The sequence below is a fragment of the Brachycentrus maculatus genome, unplaced genomic scaffold, assembly GCF_059751285.1.
Source record: "Brachycentrus maculatus isolate JH-2025_06_01 unplaced genomic scaffold, ASM5975128v1 h1tg000253l, whole genome shotgun sequence".
Classification (NCBI taxonomy): domain Eukaryota; kingdom Metazoa; phylum Arthropoda; class Insecta; order Trichoptera; family Brachycentridae; genus Brachycentrus; species Brachycentrus maculatus.
Window position 1 is genome coordinate 412,613 of NW_028281004.1, and position 21,601 is coordinate 434,213.

At 34.6% G+C, this 21,601-nt stretch overlaps 2 protein-coding genes across 3 annotated transcripts in view; both read right to left on the reverse strand.

Annotated features, from left to right (window-relative positions):
* Positions 1-251: 251 nt before the first annotated feature.
* LOC148306107 (pancreatic lipase-related protein 2-like) lies at positions 252-3,653 on the reverse strand. Its single transcript, XM_088265626.1, has 4 exons — positions 3,593-3,653; positions 3,168-3,462; positions 1,074-1,513; positions 252-418 (listed from the first exon to the last, which is right to left on the reverse strand). Exons 1-4 carry the CDS (start codon positions 3,651-3,653, stop codon positions 252-254), a joined length of 963 nt encoding a protein of 320 aa, XP_088121752.1.
* A 5,605-nt stretch (positions 3,654-9,258) lies between these two features.
* LOC148306108 (transmembrane protease serine 9-like) overlaps positions 9,259-21,601 on the reverse strand; it is a 30,072-nt gene continuing 17,729 nt past the window's right edge. For both annotated transcript variants that reach the window (XM_088265629.1, XM_088265628.1), the window contains exons 12-17: positions 20,944-21,071; positions 18,806-18,915; positions 15,522-15,659; positions 14,878-15,007; positions 13,626-13,757; positions 9,259-12,354 (exon numbers count right to left, since the gene is read on the reverse strand). In XM_088265629.1, coding sequence (XP_088121755.1) covers positions 12,067-12,354; positions 13,626-13,757; positions 14,878-15,007; positions 15,522-15,659; positions 18,806-18,915; positions 20,944-21,071 — 926 coding nt within the window. In that variant the 3' untranslated portion in view covers positions 9,259-12,066. The remainder of the gene's footprint in view (positions 12,355-13,625; positions 13,758-14,877; positions 15,008-15,521; positions 15,660-18,805; positions 18,916-20,943; positions 21,072-21,601) is intronic.

A 21,601-nucleotide genomic window follows, 5' to 3' on the forward strand; every position in this document is an offset into this window, starting at 1 on the left:
TAAACAATACCTTTTCTTTAAAATACAAACACAACACTTTATGCCCTGTAGCGGGTAAATATTAAGTTAAAAATATGCCTCTTTTGCTGGGATATAGTACATTTTCTGGCCATTCCGAAAACATGTTAAACTGAAAATGGTCGATTTTTTTATTTATGACGTTCTTGAAAGGAGTGAGCGATACGTCGATATTTTATTCATTTTATAATATGTATGAATAAATACACTACAATATGTGAAATATGTTTGGTTTATCTATTTTCTTCTTTGATGTAATAAGGATAGAATCGTTGAGTTGTAATAGAGAAGATTCCTCGTTTGCTAGTGTCTATGGCCGGTCCCATTGTAACTTTATCAGGTCCATAGCAGTTTTCAGCGAGAGCCTCAGTAACATTGTTACATTGTGTACCCACGAATCCTGCAATGATTACAATAACATTGAAATAAATTCAGTTTTTAGGTAATATAAGAGTTTGCAGTATTGAAGGGTAAAAAATTACAATTTGTATAAGGAAATTAAGGTGCTTAAGGACAAAAAACATATTGCAAAAGGTCAAAAGAAGACTAGAAAATAATTTATTTCGTGTTACTTCTCTCTCTCTCTCTCTCTTCGAATAAATGCCGTGTTTTGGCAAGCACAAAATTTATGCGGCTGGCCATATAAAATTATTAATCACTTATTTACTTTTATATTTATTAATATAACTGCTTTTTCTGATTCACTTATCAACATTCAAGAAACATTGTATCTGGTTGAGGCTTTGTTTTTATTGTCAATGACAGGTGTATTTCATGGTGTTATTTCTATGCTTGTCCGCCTCCGTGGTGTAATGGTTAGCGTGTTTAGCTACCCTGGACTGGTACCTGAAGCGGAGGGCTGATCACATTTCCTTCATGTGTTGACGATCAGATAACACTGTGTTTAAATGATGCAGTGCGCTAAGGGTGCAGTGCACCATTGGGGTGCCGATAAGGGTTTGAAGAATAATATCTATGCTTAAAAATGCAAATATATCCTAATAATTTAATTTAAAATTGTAAGAGTTCAGATTGAATATTTTACAATGCCACACCTGTAGGATTCAAAACGGCAGCTTTCCAATACTGAAGTACTTTGGCATGGCTGTAATCGATGCAGCACACTGAAAAGTCAGTAAACTCGAAGGGTTGTCTTCTGCCGCCGTTGAAATAGAAGTCTATGTGTCCCACAGCATCGGCCAATCCGAATCCTTCGACGTTTGTGTGCACAACTTGCACAAAGTCTGCGTCAGATCTGTCAATTTTGTCTTTGCTGTTTTCTTCGTAGAAGCACGGTCCGGCCGGGTCTAGAGCGACTATATGGGGGAGCTTGTTGCCAGTTACTTTGTAGAATGCCTTGCCAGCGAAGCCCAGTATTTGCCCTCCCAAACTGTGTCCTACAAGATCCAGAGTACTCGCGTCAAGTCCGGCTTTGAACATTTCCGATAAGGCGTTTGATAATCGATTGCCAATGTGATATGCTGCTCTAGCACTTCTGAAAATAAAGATAAATCAATGACAATAAGACCTTATTTGCAATATTAGAATTCTTTAAGCATCCTTCCGGCTGCGCTGAGAGCCGGTTGTCACTTTGCCCCCGATTTAAAAAAAAATGTAAATTGAATTTTTTTGTTTGTTTTTAGAATATACCTTTGAAAAAATATATTTTTTATTTTTTCAACTCCTTACCTTTCAAAAACTCTTTTCTTTTTTAAATCTATATATTTACTTTGATGAAAATACTTAAAGAAAAAAAAACAATAACAACAAATATTCTTCAAACCCTTATATGCACCCCAATGGTGCATAGGGCACTGCATCATATAAACGCAGTGTTATCTTGATCGTTAGCACATGAAGGAAAGGTGATCAGCCCTCTGCTTCAGGTACTAGTCCAGGGTAATATGGAATAAATATGAGAGTGAAAAAATCACTTATATAAAAGATTTATATTATCCACTGACACTTCGTGATGGAATTGCATTTTTAAAAAATCACTTATATAAAAGATTTATATTATCCACTGACACTTCGTGATGGAATTGCATTTTTAATTTATTATTAGATTAAAACCAATATTTTTAGCTTTTCCACTTTTTTATTTGACCAGCGACCAGTCTGATGATGTCGGTAACGACGAAACCCGGTCGCTGGTCAAATAAAAAAGTGGAAAAGCTAAAAATATTGGTTTTAATCTAATAATAAATTACTTATATAAAACACACAAATGTTACCCGGGTTAAAAAAAATTAAGTTGCAATTCCACATATGTTGGGCCTTAAGGATTTGTAGGCGGGTAGCTACTACTACTACCAAGTTGGTAACACTGAACTACTGCTACTACCAAGTTGGCAACCCGAGCGGATTCAACAAAAGCGGCCAACCGGAGCGCGCCAGCGAGAATCGCCTGCCATCGCTCGATTGCTAAAGGACGTATATTTTAGCTTCATGTTTAATCCAAAGTTCCATAATCAATTAGATAAATTATAATAAGTTAATATCAATAGTAATTAAAGTGTAAGAACATATATCAATAAACAAACTGTAAGTAAGCATTTCTTTTAAATATCCTATTCTGGCTTCCCGCACAATATACCACACACTGGGTCTTCCCAAAGATTCTATCCTTATTTGAGGAATATAATTACCTGGAATAATAAGAAAAGTAGAGGCAGTAAAATGTGAGGGAAAAACTTGCTAGAGAACAGTCTCAAAAAGATGAACACATAAAAAAAATTGGGTAAATAATACATTCTTTACTTAAACCCTAATTTGAGATCTCAAAAGTGTGTAAACTTTACTTCTTATTTGTAGATAAAGTACTGGTATATGCATGAGGATAACATCAAATAAATATTAGACTGTTTAATCAGTAATATTTATTTTCACCCCTCCCTGGCAATCAAACCCAGGACCTCCAGCACGGTAGCTAAACACGCTAACCACTACACCACGGAGGCAGACAAAGAATTTTACACTCTAATATTTATTTGATATTACCCTGAAGAGCAAGAGTAATCACCTTGCCTTCATGTAAGTAACAATCAAGATACACTGCGTCAATATGATGCAGTGCCCTATGCACCATTGGGTGCGGATAGGGTAAGATATGCTTGATGGGATAGAGATGCTGTATAAATGGATTTTACCTTGGGTAAACATTGTTTAACATAGAGTAGCTATTTAGGGCGATGACATTATACTGTTGTGCGAGGTAAGCCGACAACACGATCATGGACTTGTCGGAGTCCGGCAGAGTCCTGTATCCGTGGGCAAACAGGACAGTTCTGTAGTCCTTGTTGAAGTGTTCATCCTTCAATAGCTGTGGGGCCGAGCTGATGTTGTATGCGGTGTGGGCGACTTTATGAGATGAGTGGAACAGCAAGAGCTGCAGAACGTCGGTGGCTGTGGATGGAAATGATGCATCCAAGGACTCCAGAGAACCTGAAATATTTTATACAATATTTAAAATTATGCGGAGCATTGGTCTATATGTTCCCGATAGTTACCCAAGACAGCGTCGGCATATATTGTTTTGCATTTCTTTATACAGGACCAACCTGCCAATGGTTACGCCTGTGGGAAAATCTACAGCTATGCTGAACAATATCATGCGGGATATTGATCTGTACCATGTCGGCAGTCCAAACTCAAAACACAGTAAGGGACATTTTTTGTAGAAGGTTTTTTTGCATTTTTGGAATAAGTACATTCTACTTAGTCCAAAAATGCAAAAAAAAACGTGCTACAAAAAAATGTCCCTTACTGTGTTTTAAGTTTGGACAGCCGATGTGTCTAAGGGGGTATTTTGAAGCAGGATTCTTCTACTACTTTGACATGAGTCTTTTTACATTTTGTACCTTAATTTATATTAATATCTTTGTAATTTAAAAGTTAGTCATGTGTTTATTAATTATTGAATAAATTGAATTGATAAAGTACATTTTATGGGTATTCCAAAAATATGAACAACTGAAAATTTATGATTTTTGATATATGACGTCGTTGAAAGGAGTGAGCGACATGTGCTTACCATTGTCTCCTTTGTTGCCTTCCCCACCTAACGACATCTTCGATCTCGCATATTTCCCTTATCCTGGTGTTTCTTATTCTGTCTCTTAGACTCTTGCCAGATATGCTTCTTAGAGTCTTGAGTGATTTATTTGATAATAAAAAATTGAAATAATTAAAAAATACTCTACTAGTAATACCATAGTGTAGTCTACCTTCATAGCGCAGTGTTTTACGCGTTTGGCTACCGTACCGTCCCGAGTTTGATTCCCAGGAGGTCAAAATAAATATAAGTGATTTTTATTTTTTTTAACAACAATTTCAACAATTTATTCAACAAAAAAATAATATATACATAACAAACAATATTCAAGGCGTATATATTAAAAGTAAGCAAGAAGACTTAAAGGTGTAGAAGAATCCCGCTTCGGAAAACTCCTTCGGACACATGGAACAGATCAATATCCAATGTGATATTGTTCAACATAGCGGTAGCTCTTCCTTCAGGCATAACCATCGGCAGGTTGGTCCTGTGTATAGGAATGTGAAACAATCTATGCCGACGCTGTCTTAGGTAACTATCGGGAACATACAGACTAATGCTCCGGATAATTTCAGGATTATCGATCATACCGCGCAACAATGGATAAAAATGCGTAATCAAATACACATTCCTTCTAGTCTCTAAACTTTTGTAGCCAAGCATATCCTGGAAAACTGGGTCGGGTAGAGCCAAGGATAATAGCCGTACTCTCTCATGTAGAGATACCTCAAAAACTTCTTTTGGACTTTCTATACCATAAGAGAGTACTTAAGCTCGTGTGGCCCCCAAATTATGGAGCCACTCTCGAGTCTACTTCGTACCAAGGAGTTATAAAGAGTTCTCAGCACGCAGGTATTTTGGAAAACCCTGGCAGTACGCAGAACAAATCCTAGCATTTTCAATGCATTACCACTGACTGCCTCTATATGATCGTGAAATGTCAGGGTGCTCACAAATCTAACGCCCAGATCCCTAACATTCGATGCTTGCATCAGATTTTGGTCGTTCATTTTGTAGCGATAAAATAAAGTTTTTCACTTCAGTTTTTCACTCTAATATTATAAGTATTAAATATCCCCCTAAACTGGTGCCTCATGTACATGACTGTTAACATGCTTTCACCTAATTAACAATCTCCATAACACAGTGTCCATGAGATGCAGTGCCTTATGCACTACCGGGTGCAAATAAGGGTCAGAAGAAGAATACCATAAAAATGAAAGAAATCCTTACATTGTGGTAGCATCCTGCTCACATTGTAGGCCTTATCCCACCGTCCCTGAGCACTTGAAATGGAAATAATTAATATGAAATGTGGGACGACTTTGCTCAAAATCATTTTGTATGTTCAATAATGTACTGACAGAGAAATGAACACATTATGCTAAAATTTCTAGCCCGACAGTAATGACATTCAGAATAAGAACAATGTAGTTGTGTTATTTGTCACTAGGGAATAATGTATTAAAAATAAAAAAAGATATAAAATAAAAACTCAAATACAGTTTGGTCTGCTGGAACTTACATCTCGGATACAGTTTAGTAGGCAAGAACTCACTCCTCAAATACAGTTTAGTTGGCAAGAACTCACTCCTCAAATACAGTTTGGTTGGCAAGAACTCACTCCTCAAATACAGTTTAGTTGGCAAGAATTCACTCCTTTGAGTCTGCTAGAACTCATTTTTTAGATACAGTTTAGTTGGGAAGAACTCACTCCTTGAATACAGTTTCGTCGGCATGAACTCACTCCTCACATACAGTTTGGTTGGCAAGAACTCACTTTTCAAATACAGTTTGGTTGGGAAAAACTTACTCCTCAGATACAGTTTGCTTGGCAAGAATTCACCTCTTTTGGTCTGCTAGAATTCACTTCTCAGATATACGTTGGTCGGCTAGAACTTACTCTTCAAATACTGTTTAGTCGACAAGAACTCATTCCTCAAATACAGTTTAGTGGGCAAGAACTCATTCATCAAATATAATTCGGTCGGCAAGAGCCTACTCCTCAGATACATTTTAGTCTACCAAAATTGAACCCTTTCCGGTCCCCAAAATTAAAAATAAAATCTAGGTAGACAGTTACAATTGGCAAAAAATCTTTTGTCCTCTGCTCCACATACGGTTGTAATAGATACGAGTGGCAAAAATGTAAGCTTGGAATTTAAACAAATAATACTAATGATGAAAAAAATTTCGAATAACATCCGACATGGGACCTAAGATTAAAAAATGTATGTCGAATGTGATTCGACATTGGACCAGTAAGGGTTAATCACCCACTCACAGTTTAAAATTACGATGCTTCTCTTGTGGAAATATAATTAAAAAGATATTATCAGAGAGAAAAATACAAACTGAATATCATTTTGACAATGTGAATATTTTGCGATCATTAAAATTAACATATTTTTCTACAACAATATATGTAATTGCTCTATACGTTACAATTATTTTAAAATTATATGCCAACCTTAGCAGGATAATATTTGATAATGAGGAATGCCACTGAATTAAGTACTTCTAACCCATATCCGCACCCAATGGTGCATAAGGCACTGCATCGTACTGACGCAATGTTATCTTGATCGTTAATTATATGAAGGCAAGGTGATCACTCCTGCACTTCAGGGACCAGTCCAGAGTAATATTAAATAAATATCAGAGTGTAAAATCACTAATATTTACTCTCACCCCCCTTGGGAATCGAACCTAGGACCTCCAGCACGGTAGCTAAATACGCTGACCATAACACCAGGGAGGCGGAATAAGGTACAGGAGGGGGTAAATGGTGTGCTGAAAATCATAGGAGTTAAGAAGAAACTTGGTGTTATAGAGAAGTATGTATTTTTTCATTGATTGATTCTCCCTCTACTTTGTGCTGATATCTATCCATTATACACTTGGCTTTTACTTGGTAAATAGCACTATTTATTAACCCTTTCCGGTCCCCCAAAATTAAAAAAAAAAACTACGTAGACATTGACATTCCAATTGGAAAAAAAATTGTCCTCTGCTCCCATATATACTGTTGTAATAGACACGAGTGACAAAAATGTGAGCTTGGAATTTAAATAAATAATGCTAATAATGAAAACAATATCGAATAACAATCGACATGGGACCTGAGGGCAAAAAATCTATGTCGAATGAGATTCGAAATTGGATCAGAAAGGGTCAATCACTCACTCACAGTTTAAAATAACGATGCTTCTCTTGTAGGAATATAATTAAAAAGATATTATCGGAGAGAAAAATACATACTGAATATCATTTTGACAATGTGAATATTTTGCGATCATTAAAATTGGTGTATTTTTCGACAACAATATATGTAATTGCTCTTTATTTTAAAATTATTTTAAAATTATATATTTATTGTAACTGCAGAGAGTTGGTAGAATTCCATATTGAATTGTTGGGTAATATATCCAAAATTAAACACAGTTAATGGATTGAATTCTGCTATATTATTTTTTTTTTTAAACCCTTATCCGCACCCCAATGGTGCATAGGGCACTGCATCATATAAACGCAGTGTTATCTTGATCGATAACACATGAAAGAAAGGTGATCAACCCTCCGCTTCAGGTACCAGTCCAGGGTAATATTGAATAAATATAAGAGTGAAAAAATCACGTATATTAATTTGACCCCCCCCCCCTGGGAATCGATCCCGGGACCTCCAGTACGGTAGCCCAGCATGCTGACCGTTACACTACGGAGGCGGACAAGGCTTTATTTACTTATATGATATGTGATGCGTTTCATCTTATTAAGACATTATCAAACACTCTGAGTGAGTCCTAATTAGACGAAACGCGTCACATATCATATATGTAAATAAAGTAGAATTCATATTATTTTTTGTCATCTCATCAAAGATGAAGAAGAATATAGAAGTCTGGGCATTCACGGGGCTGACGACCGTCATCGGCTGGTTTAAGTGATCACTTTACACACGTGTAACATTCACCAATTCTACCCATTATTGACAACCACACTACTCAAATTCTCAAAAGTTCTATTTATATGCATGAACCAATTTAGAAAACAACTCCTGTAATTGGAGATAATCCAGATTTTGTGAACAAGTATTTGGACACACTCAAAATGTTGTAAAGCAGAATTTAATCCATTAACCGTGTTTAATTTTGGATATAATTACCCAACAATCAAAATTATATGCCAACCTTAGCGGGATAATATTTGTCTATGAAGAATGCTACTGAATGAAGTACAGGAGGGGGTAATGATGTGCTGTAAATTTTTGAGTTCAGAAGAAATTTTGGTGCTATTGAGAGTATGAATTTTTTCATTGATTTATTCGACCACCACTAAGAATTTATTAAAATATATAGTGACACGTGTGTGCATATATTAAGCACATTGTTTGTGGGAAACGCTTCAAAGCATCTTTTACATACTGTTGGTAGAGAGCAAGATGCTTATAAGTGTCCTATTTGCTTACTTTTGGTAGAGCGCGAAAGACATGAAAAAACATTGTATAGATGGGACTTGGGTGTTGTGTTTACTTGTGATTAGTATACTGAGGGTCGGGCGGCAGACTGTCCGAGTATAATTAGGGTTGGGGTTGATGAAAAAACCGCCCGACAACAATGTGTTAATATTTGGTATTTGATAATGTTGTTGAATGGTATTTGTAAACTTAAATACATAGTCATATTTACCTAGCAAAAGATAAATAAATCAATTCATTTAAAAAAAAGTATGGATTTCTTTGAACCAAAACTGAAATAAATGACAATCCGTATTTTCCAGTTTCATGAGGCAGGTTTTCTTTTGATATATTATTATTATTAAACCATATCCGCTCCCTAGGTGAAGCATATGAAGTCCACAAACTGTATCCAGGCTTTTCTGTCGGCTGCCATCCTCCCAAATCAGATTTGCGTCCCGAAGTTCTGACGAGAACTGCCGACAAATTGTCAGCAGTGGTCGTCCTGGGCGGCGCGAGCCTGATGCCTTGTAAAAGAGGCAAGCTTGATTAAGGCTCTCAGGAGACATGCGGAGTACATGGCCAAGCCAACTGAATCGCCTTTTCTTGACGACAGTTGTGACCAAGATTTTCTGGGTCCTTTTTAATATATGACAAATAAAAAAAGGCTTATATTTTTTTATAATTTATTTATAAATATGAATTATTACAAATAAATAAATCACCACGATTACCCTTGAAAGTTTTATTTATATATATTTATAATTTAGGTGGTTAAAATTTGGACACATTCAAAATATTGTGAACAACATGGATAGCAGGTATTCGTAATTAAATTTGCAATTTATTTCGTTAAATTGAAAGAAAATATTATTTATTTATTTCTTTACGGCATTACTGCCTTTTACAAAAAATAACATAAAAATTAGAAATTAACACGTTGTCGTCGGGACATGGCATTTGCCGTTTTTCGCGGACTGTCGGTCAACTGCGGGACACGGCAAATGCCGTTTTTGTCAACTGTCGGTTATCGGCGGGAAACGGCAATATACGGGCTTGTTATCAGCGTGAAATAAAACGCGTTGAAGGGTAATCTGCTACCTGGGTGCTAGGCGATAGTCTGTTGACGTTATTTGAGATGTCTTGTCCAGATTGGCTAGTGTGTCGCTTGTAAAGGCATCCCCAGAAATCTAGAGTTTTTATGCGATCTCAATCTCAAGTTTAGTTTGAGCCATTTCACGTATTGGACTATTTTTCATATCGCTCGCACTGTTTTGTTTACTGTTTGGTGTGTTATTATTTGAATATATTAGCATTGTATAGGGAATGATACCTCGGAGGGGAAGACTATTTTTTATAGTTTACAATGCTTCTAAAATTGTGAAATACGGAATACTTAATTAAAAAATATGATTATAATTTATTTTTGATGATCAAATGTCATATATGATTTCTTTGAAAATTTCAATCGAAAATATTATTTGGTTTAGAAATTGTGTCAATTTTAAGAAAGCGATATATTTTTGCGCCAATCGCGAAAAACACTCGCTTTAGGCTAGAGTCTATTGTTCGAAGCGCCCGACTACAATGTGTTAAGAAAGATTACATAGAAAATAATAATAAATAATACAAAATAAAAATAACAATAATGAAAATCGAAATGATAAGTATAAGTAATAAAACAAATGCAAAACTTGGTGAAAAAATAAAAAAGGTTAAAAAAACTGGTACAAATTACGGAATCTAATAATCAAAATAAAATTCTTACCAAGAGATCCAAAAAGTGCTCTGTAAATTTTGACTTAAAGATGTTTATTGATGTACTAAAAATATCTACCAATGGCCCGTAATTATTGCCATATCTTAGAATTCTCGAAATAGGAGAGAACATATCTCTCACTCCTTTCAAGAACGTCATAATTCAAAAATCGTCAATTTTCAGTTGTGCATGTTTTCGGAATGCCCAGAAAATGTACTATATCCCAGCAAAAACGGCATATTTTTAACTTAATATTTACCCGCTACAGGGCAAAAAGTGTAGTTTTTGCATTTTGAAGAAAAGGTATTGTTTAATTACTTTTTTAAATACCTATATTAAATATTTTTCAAATGGAGAAAGAACCTTCAGGTTTTACCTAAAAATATCTGTTGCACAGTAAAAAGTTCAATAAGTGGGTTGATATTTATTTTCAATATATTTTATTATGTTCTTAAACATTAAAAACGATCTCCTGAAAAATCAATTTTTTTGATATTTGACGTTGTTGAAAGGAGTGAGCGATATGGCAGTTAGTTTTCGAATGGCTACACTGAAAAATATTATGTTGTCATGTGTGCCGGATCGGTTTTATTTTAAAATTGATGAGTGATAGTAACTCACTGAATTTTTAACATAAAAATAACAGTAAAAGAAAGTCACTGTTCGATTTGTCATTATTTGACAGTTTTTAATTATTTTCATACCTTTATATATTGCATGCATTAAGCATTATTATTTTCAGAGAGAAAAAGTGCATGATGCTAGATTAATGTGTAAAGGCAACTAGCCGTAACTCATGTTGTGGCTGTTTGGCATAACACGGCTCAAAGCATTCTTATAACTGGCCTCTATCATATATCGCTCACTCCTTTCAAGAACGTCATAAATAAAAAATCGTCAATTTTCAGTTGTGCATGTTTTCGGAATGCCCAGAAAATGTACTATATCCCAGCAAAAGCAGCATATTTTTAACTTAATATTTACCCGCTATAGGGCAGAAAGTGTTGTTTTTGCATTTTGAAGAAAAGGTATTGTTTAATCTATTTTTTTTTGATATTATAAATATTTTTCAAATGTTGAAAAAACCTTCAAGTTTTACCTAAAAAAATATTTTGCATAGTAAAAAGTTCAATAAGTGGCTTGATATCTATTTTTAATACATTATATTATATTTTCAAACTTTTAAAACATTCTCCTGAAAAATCAAGTTTTTTGATTTTTTACGTTCTTGAAAGGAGTGAGCGATATGTACAATCACAGATTTTGCTCTTTTCTTTACCGAGATATTCATTATCCAAATAGCCGCAAAATTGTATTAATTTGATACATGTATTGGCAAAAAACATCACTTTAAGTTAACTTTTAAACTCGTTTATCTCAAAACTATTGTTTTTAACTTGCGGCTTTTTGCCTTTGCACATTAGTAGAATTAACAAAATCTGTTTGATTTGCATGGATTTTTCATCAAAACGGTCAACTTTGAACAGGATCACAGAATACACCCATATTGAAAGCTGTCCCACCGCATGCCCAGATCTGATACAGAAGCATCTAGGCTTCCTGACAGATCTGCTCTTACTAAGCAATTTTTGTTTAACTAAGTTGCGAAATTTATTGAAACTGTGAAACAATATAAAATTGTATCTCGATTTTACTGTGAATTTACATTTAAAAGCTTACTTTTTACATTTAAAGCATTTAAAAGTCACTGCCAATCTAAATAAATACAAGTTTCTAAATACACACATATAAGTTCTTAAATCCAGTAAAAATGTTGGGCTAGTCCCAAATAGGAAGTTCTTGAGAGTCTGACGTCGAAGGGAAAGTTTTCACAGCCGGTTCATACTCTTTATTACTGCGGTCGTCCGTAGAGACGGGACCAACAATCCCATCAAGCGAAGGCCACACGATACTCTCTATCCAGGGTATATATGCAGACACTCTGGTGTAGACACTCGGGATATAGGGTGTTCCGCAACTTTTGCCAAAAGACGTGATTCCGACGATAAGATAAGTACAGTCTACATTCTGACCATTGTATATCTGTATGGGGCCTCCAGAGTCCCCCTGGAAACAGATTATGATAAAAATTAATTTTGGTTTTTTAATTTATTTATTCAATGAAGGCATTCATAATCAGATCAATTCAGTTCTGAAAATCGGTGTTTATTATATCGCTCACTCCTCTCAAGAACGTCATAAATCAAAAATCGACAATTTTCAGTTGTGCATGTTTTTAGAATGCCCAAATAATGTACTATATCTCAGCAAAATAGGCATATTTTAACTTAATATTTACCTGGTACATGGCAGAAAGTGTTGTTTTTGCATTTTTAATAAAAGGTATTGTTTAATTATTTTTCTAAATATACTAAATATTTTTCAAATGGAGAAAAAACCTTCAGGTTTTACCTAAAAAGATCTGTTGCACAGTAAAAAGTTCAATAAGTGGCTTGATATTTATTTTTAAACATTGTATTATATTTTTGAACTTTAAAAACGTTCTCCTGAAAAATAAAGTTTTTTGATTTGTGACGTTCTTGAAAGGAGTGAGCGATATTTAGGCAAATAAACATTAAGTTTTTTTGAAAATAAAACTAGAACTTGGTTTTTAACCATTTTGTTATTGGTTCTTTTCTCCTCAGGAGAACAGGAGAATAAGGTTAAAAACGAAGTTCTAGTTTAGTGGATACATAATTTAATGGATAATGCTTATCTCAACCTTGCATTCATTCCTTATCACTTCATTCCTCACCATTCAAACATCTACCATACAAGTTTTGCTGCACTGAGAGAACGCATTTAAACTGCATTCAGTCTACTTTCATTGCCAACTCCATGTTTCGCTTCCATACATCAGGGTTGGAACTAGGACACCATTGTGTACTGGCCAGTTTAGCTTTCGCTGATAGGGTTTTATTTGCTATAACTATGGCATGGATTAAGTAGGTACCAATAAGTGAAAGGGGAGGGGTAGTATTTATTTATTTATTGAATTTAATGCCTTTAATACATATATACAGTATAAAAATACACTAATGAATACACTAATAGAGAAACAAAAAGTCTTGAACATAAAATAATAATAAAATAACAAAAGGTAAGCACTGGTAAATACCCGTCTCCTTCACACACTATCAGCGAGCAGCGAGAGAGAGTGAAACACAACATTTAAATTTATCCATTATAACATGAAGAAGAAATGCTGAGAAAGTGCAGACTTCAAGGTGGAAAACAATATATTAAATAAATCTTTACTTTCAAAAGCATTGGCTAACATGTGAATTATATACATTATATACATTACCATACATATACATATGAATTATATACATTACCGGACAAGTGTCTTTAGAACCAATTCTATCTCCGTAGCACATTTGTGTGGCATTTTGTATAATATTTTTTGTCAACCTCATGGGAGGAAAAGCTGCCGAACACTCGGCATGAGTAAATTTCTCCAGAACCACCTGAAAAATAAAAATAAATAACTCAATCATCATGTCTTTGTACAATATTTTATTTGTTGTTTCGGCATTCACTTTGTGGTAAGGCATGATAAAATTGTATGAGAAAAATATTTGTTAAGCTTTGCTTCCATCTTCAGGTCTAAATATAGCTAAGCTAAACACTAAAACGCAACAAAGTTTTTTACACTAAACGCTGAACAGAGTTAAGCATAGCTTCCGAAACTACTCGTAAATAATAAAATAAATATAACTCAAGTGGTAAAGTGGGTTTGTCCGCCTCCATAGTGTAATGGTCAGCACGCTCGGCTATTGTTCTGGAGGTCCCGGGTTCGATTCCCAGGGGGGGTTCAAAAAAATATAAGTAATTTTTTCACTCTAATATTTATTCAATATTACCCTGGACTGGTACTTGAAGCGGAGGGCTGATCACCTTTCCTTCATGTGTTAACAACCAAGATAACACTGTGTTTATATGATACAATGCCGTATGCATCATTGGGATGCGGATAAGGGTTACAATCATTCCATAACCGATTTTTAACAAAACATTTTTTTTCGAACCTGTAATTCCATTGTCAGCGGGTATCTGTTATTTTATTTGATGTTTGATGATATTATTCATTTCAATAGGGTCATTCACATTGGTCACATTTTTTATAGAATTAGTCACGTTTTTGAGTGAATATGTTATCGAGGTTTTAAATCTACCCCAGTTTTTGAGTGAATACGTTATTGAGGGTTTAAATCTACCCTAGTTGTCGAAAGAATAAGTTATCAAGGCTTTGAATCTACCCTAGTTGTCGACTTATATGTAATTGAGCCTTTAAATCTACCAGGTTTTAAGTGAATATGTTACTGAGACTTTAAATCTATCTTAAATTTTGAGTGAATATTATTAAATGTACCCCAGTTTTCGAGTCAACATAGCAGTCAAGGTTTTAATCACCCCAGTTTTCGAGCAAATTTGTTATTGATGCTTAAAATCTACCCTAATATTTAAGTGAATATGTAATTGATGCATTTAATCTACCCCGGTTTTTTAGTGAATATGTTACTGACCCTTTAAATCTTACCCAGTTGTTGAGTGAATATGTTATTAATGCTTCAGATATTAACTTACTTTATTAAGCAGAGTGCTGTCTGACTCAAACAGTTTTGGTATACCCCAACCAGTTGCAATCACCCTTTCATCTTGAATTGCATTCCCAACATGGAGACACGCTGGACGGATGTATTGGGAAAATATTACACTGTAAAACGAGCAAATAATTTACAAAATATTATTGTTTATTCGTTTGACATTAACATTGTGGAATAACAATTATTGAAAATATAGTTTGCATTTTTTCATCTGTAGTATCTGCCGCCTCCGTAGTGTAATGGTCAGCACGCTCGGCTATCGTTCTGGAGGTTCTGGGTTCGATTCCCAGGGGGATTCAAATAAATATAGGTGATTTTTTTACTATAATATTTATTCAATATTACCTGAAGCGGAGGGCTGATCACCTTTCCTTCGTGTGTTAACGATCAAGATAACACTGTGTTTGTATAATGCAGTGCCCTATGCACCATTGGGTTGTGGATAAGGGTTTGAATTGAAATAAATTGAATTTTTTTCATATTGATGAGAACATCTGTAGTTCTTGAAACTAGTCATGTTTACATTAATAAACTCATAAAAGTGGTTCTGGTGGACGAGGCCCTATGGAGACCAAACTCGTCGGAGTATAACCAAGATGAGAAATAGAAGAAGTTATAACTCACTCTCGGTCTAGCCGCACTAAGCCGACGTTATTGTCATTAATGCGTTGCACATGGCCTGGGTGTTGAACCAAGGACGCAGGCTTGTATAAGTTGGAGGGATCATTCCCATCCCTGCCAAGTTTCACGAACTCTAAATCTCTGAAAATAAATGTGATTAATGAATCCTTTCGGAAGTAAATGTTTCATAATAAAACCATAGGCAAAATAAATACTTTTATATTAATACACTAAGGGTGTTTGTGCACTACATGGAATTTTATCATCCGGCACTTCAGTTAGCGTGATAAAACGATGATTAGCTTGGATTGGCTTGTGCTTTTGTCCATCTTTCTTCGGATCGGTGCTCTTGATCGGTACGTGAATACGTTGCATGTAAATTCAACCATGCTCAACTGTCGTAGTTGCTTTTATTTTTCAAAACCGGACTGCCGGATGGTAAAATTCCCTGTAGTGCACAAGCTCACCAAGGGCGCTTGTCCACTACCCGGAATTTTACCGTCCGGCAGTCCAGTTTTGAAAAATGAAAGTGACTACGACAGTTTAGTGTAATCAAATTTACGCGCAACGTGTTCACGCACCGATCAAGAGCTCCGATTCGAAGAAAGATGGACAAAAGCACAAGCTAATCCAAGCCAATCATCGTTTTAAAACGCTAACTGATGTGCCCGACGGTAAAATTCAGTGTAATTCCGTGTAGTGGACAAACGCCCTAAGGTCGGGTGTTTTTTACGCCTGCAGACCGCTGGCAACATGAATTCATAATTATTTACATATAGTTAAGACCTTAACAAAGAGATTGGTACATAATATTCATGTAAAACCATTGGATAATTCCATATTTTCTGCCTTTGAAATGTGGCCGTCGTAGAACGTAAAAATACCCTTTTCGTTCTTAAGCATCAATCGACCCAATGGGTAGAAATACCATTCCCGTCCGAGGTGTGTTAAAACTATGGCTTAATGTACATTTATATTTAACTACAGTCATTATTTAAACTGCTGTTCGTTAGTAGAATCCATATTAAGATATGGGACATTCGAAGAAAACAAATTTTAAAATGATTCAAAATCTGCAATACCAAAAAAATTGTACCCAGTCTTATATATAGTAAAAGGGACAATCCAAACTTGATATAAAAACATTTAAATCTACTTCTGGTATGTGGAATATTGTGGATGAGTATCATCGTTGAACAACGATGATACTCATCGTCGGTGCTCTTGATCGGTGCTAGAACATGTTGCGCGTAAATTCCATCACGCTAAACTGTCGTAGTCGCTTTCATTTTTCAAAACCGGACTGCTGGACGGTAAAATTCTGGGTAGTACACAAGCTAACTTAGAGTGATTCAAGCAAATGTAGACAAACTAATAGTGTTGCAAGTACCCAAAAAATTGTACCAAGTCATATATATATATATATATTTATATAATCAAAGGGACAATCCTATCTTGATATATAAACATTTAAAATTACTGCCGGTACGTGGAATATTGTGGATGAGTATCATCGTTGAACAACAAACTAGACAAAAATATTGAAATCTTCTACACAACCATGATACACGATTTACCCATAACGAAGGTTTGATAGTCCCAAGAATTAACAATAAATATGGGACGAATAATAAAAAGCTTCTTTACATCTCACCAATAGATGTCTCTAGTGAAGTTCTAGTGATTCAAGAACAAGGTTTCTAAATTGGTTCATATATATTGAACTTCCGAGAATTTGAGTAGTGTGGTTGTCAATAATGGGTAGAATTGGTGAATGTTACACGTGTGTAAAGTGATCACTTAAACCAGCCTATGACGGTCGTCAGCCCCAGACTTCCATATTCTTCTTCATCTTTGATGAGATGTCAAAAAATAATGAATATGGGAGTCCAACACTGCAATGTACCATATAGTTCCAAACATATTTGATTTGATGCCGACGGAGGTCAGAGGTAAAAATAAAATATGGATCAAAGGCAAAATAATGGAATGGGGCATCAAAAGAAACTATAAAATTTATGTAAATAAAAAAAAATAGTTAAAATAAGTAAAAAAAATACTTTTTTATTAAAACTATAGGTTAAAAAAATCCTATAAAGTACATTGATGAAATTTTAAATTTGATATTCATATTAACAATATTTTTTGTTGTTTTATTTTCGTATACAATATTTTGAGTGTGTCCAAATCATTGTTCACAAATCTGGGTCTCTGCACTAAGGAGTTATTTATATTGACATTTCGACGTAGATAAAGAAGAATATGGAAGTCTGGTAATATACAGGGCTCACGACTTGTCAAGGGCTGTTTTAAGTATTCATTTTAAACACACGTAAATCCACCATTCTACCACCATGAGAACCACACTGCTCAAAATTTGGAAATTGTATTTTAACTTCAATTGACACTTTATTTGATGAGTTATAAATTGATTGTAACACAAATTATATTTTGACTTTGATTGACACTTTATCTGATGAGTTATAAATTGATTGTAATGCAAATTATATTTTGACTTTGATTGACACTTTATCTGATGAGTTATAAATTGATTGTAATACAAATTATATTTTTACTTTGATTGACACTTTATCTGATGAGTTATAAATTGATTGTAATGCAAATTATATTTTTACTTTGATTGACACTTTATCTGATGAGTTATAAATTGATTGTAATGCAAATTATATTTTTACTTTGATTGACACTTTATCTGATGAGTTATAAATTGATTGTAATGCAAATTATATTTTAACTTCAATTGTCACTTTATCTGATGAGTTATAAATTGATTGTAATGCAAATTATATTTTTACTTTGATTGACACTTTATCTGATGAGTTATAAATTGATTGTAATGCAAATTATGTTTTTACTTTGATTGACACTTTATCTGATGAGTTATAAATTGATTGTAATGCAAATTATATTTTTACTTTGATTGACACTTTATCTGATGAGTTATAAATTGATTGTAATGCAAATTATATTTTTACTTTGATTGACACATTATCTGATGAGTTATAAATTGATTGTAATGCAAATTATATTTTTACTTTGATTGACACATTATCTGATGAGTTATAAATTGATTGTAATGCAAATTATATTTTTACTTTGATTGACACTTTATCTGATGAGTTATAAATTGATTGTAATGCAAATTATATTTTTACTTTGATTGACACTTTATCTGATGAGTTATAAATTGATTGTAATGCAAATTATATTTTTACTTTGATTGACACTTTATCTGATGAGTTATAAATTGATTGTAATGCACGAACCCGTATAAAAACCACAGACAATGAGCTGCGGTCAGCACCCATCTCTCGCTGATTAGAGACCCCCCACACTTCCACTGCAGTTCGTTGTCAATACGGTACCCCAAGTGTGCCTGAAAATAAACAATTTACGGGTGAAGAACATTTTACAATATTTATATATTCAGGTTCAGTGCTGCAGAACAGCGTTTATTATTTAATATAATTTTGTACCTAAGTTATACATATTTATAAATATATATATATATATATGGTCAAATTATAAGCTTAATAATAAAAATGAAAATGGTATTTTCTGGCGTTTCTCATGTGTGTGATTATAATCTAGGATTCGGATCTCACATACTAATATAAGAGTTTCTGCTTAATAAAAAGCTTCTTTACATCTCACCAATAGATGTCTCTAGTGAAGTTCTAGTGATTCATGAACAAGGTTTCTAAATTGGTTCATATATATAGAACTTCCAAGAATTTGAGTAGTGTGGTTGTCAATAATGGGTAGAATTGGTGAATGTTACACGTGTGTAAAGTGATCACTTAAACCAGCCTATGACGGTCGTAAGCCCCGTAAATGCCCAGACTTCCATATTCTTCTTCATCTTTGATGAGATGTCAAAAAATAATATATATATTTATTTATAATTTTTTTATTTTATTGGACACTGTCTATCCTCACTAGGTATTTGGAGATACCTGTTCTGAGGTAGGCAGGGTATGCTTATTCTTTTTATAATACAGCTTTATATATTTTTAATGATAATATAAAAGTGGTAAGACTGAAATAATATGAAATAGTAATTCATATTCATAAAGAACATTGTAAAAATTCAAGTTGAAGAAAATAATCCAGGTACATATTACATACATTTATACAGTACATTACATGTGGTATAAGACATCTTTTATAAAAATGCCATCTGTGCATTTTTAGAAAATTTAGAGCTAATCTTATCTCTACTACAATAATTGAGAAATTCAATCCTTCAAGATTGAGTAAGAACATTAAAGATATTGTAACTAACTAACTAACTAACTAACTAACCATCACGCCGCTTCCCGCAGGGGTAGGCAGAGAGAATCGAACGCCACACCACTCTGTCTTTGCAAACATTCTTTGCCTCTTCTACATTCACGCATCTCCTCATACATACCCGACGATTATTACGACTCCTGACCCGGCCGCTTTCAAGTATTTGACATACCTGATTGTGCCAAGTTTTCCTCGGTCGTCCTCTGCTTCTTTTTCCAACTACATTCGCCTCATAAATTTGTTTAACCGTTCTTTCTTCACTCATACGCTCCACATGTCCAAACCATCTCAACACACTTGTAAGCTTCCTGTAGCACATATTGTAAGCTTCCTATAATATTTTACAAAAATGGCAATGTACGTCAATTATGCGAAATGGTCATTATTATCAATTATATCAAGGGTCAGTTGACATTAGCCAGCAGGGCTGTTCTTTCACGGCACAAATAATCAAACTTCTTTAGATTCAAAGAATATTTTTACTGGCCCGAATATGTATCTAGAGATGTCTAAAGGGTCAGGGGTTTACTTTTATACCCCGAATAGTCAAACTTTTTTAGGTTGAAAGAGCTACTTTTGTTGGTCCGAATAGCCGCTTAAAGAGTCAGTTGATATTAGCCAGCAGGGCTTTTCTTTTACCGCACAAATAATAAAACATTTTTGGTCTGAAAGAGCTACTTTTGTTGGTCCGAATAGCCGCTTAAAGAGTCAGTTGATATTTGCAAGCAGGGCTTTTCTTTTACCGCATAAATAATCAAACATTTTTGGTCTGAAAGAGCTACTTTTGTTGGTCTGAATAGTCGCGTAAAGAGTCAGTTGATATTAGCCAGCAGGGCTTTTCTTTTACCGCACAAATAATCAAACATTTTTGGTCTGAAAGAGCTACTTTTGTTGGTCTGAATAGTCGCGTAAAGAGTCAGTTGATATTAGCCAGCAGGGCTTGTCTTTTACCGCACAAATAATCAAACATTTTTGGTCTGAAAGAGCTACTTTTGTTGGTCCGAATATCCGCTTGAAGAGTCAGTTGATATTAGCCAGCAGGGCTTTTCTTTTACCGCATAAATAATCAAACATTTTTGGTCTGAAAGAGCTACTTTTGTTGACAGCTTACCATGTGAGGAAACTCTCCCGGTGCTGCTGCAGTACCTCCGGAAATAAGGGGCGTGCCAACGTGGGAACACGCATATTCCCGTATCCCATTAGTGCATGGGTATACGGACTCTGCTAGCTCTATACACTCTGCAACAAACCACAAGAAGTCAATCAACCAATGTGCATTGTTTTCTTTGACCCCTGTCTAAAATTAATATTATATAAATAACAGTTTTAACGTTACAAAAATGCTCAAAGTTGGAAAGAAAGGCAAGTAAATGAGAGCTTAAATTGAGGCATTTGGGATTTTTTAAATACATAATTTTTAATTAAAAAAATAAGAGCCTCAATCTGAAGCTTTGGCAGAGAATGGTTAGGTATTTTGTCTGGCCAGTAATCGTGGACCCTCAAAGTCAGCACTATGAACCGACTAGAGGCATTCCAAATGTGACTACATCGTAGAATGTTACACATTCCATGGACCGATATGGTCAGCAACGAAAATGTGATCCAAAGAGCAAGAGCAGGGAGACAGTTGCTGACTGATATCAAGGTCCGAAAGGTGTCCTATCTGGGGCATGTGCTTAGAAGAACTACGAGCTATTGCACCTAATACAGGGTCTACGAGGTGTGGGCAGAAGGCAGATCTCCTGGCTCCGGAATATACGAGATTGGAC

Bases quoted from the DNA above. Each gene is read 5' to 3' on its own strand.
- LOC148306107 (XM_088265626.1), bottom strand. From the start codon at position 3,653: ATGGTACAGATCAATATCCCGCATGATATTGTTCAGCATAGCTGTAGA. The intron at 1,514-3,167 runs GTAAAATCCATT...CTTTATTTTCAG, and splicing joins TTAAACAATGTTTACCCAAG to AAGTGCTAGAGCAGCATATC. The intron at 419-1,073 runs GTGTGGCATTGT...TAATCATTGCAG, and splicing joins TGCCGTTTTGAATCCTACAG to GATTCGTGGGTACACAATGT.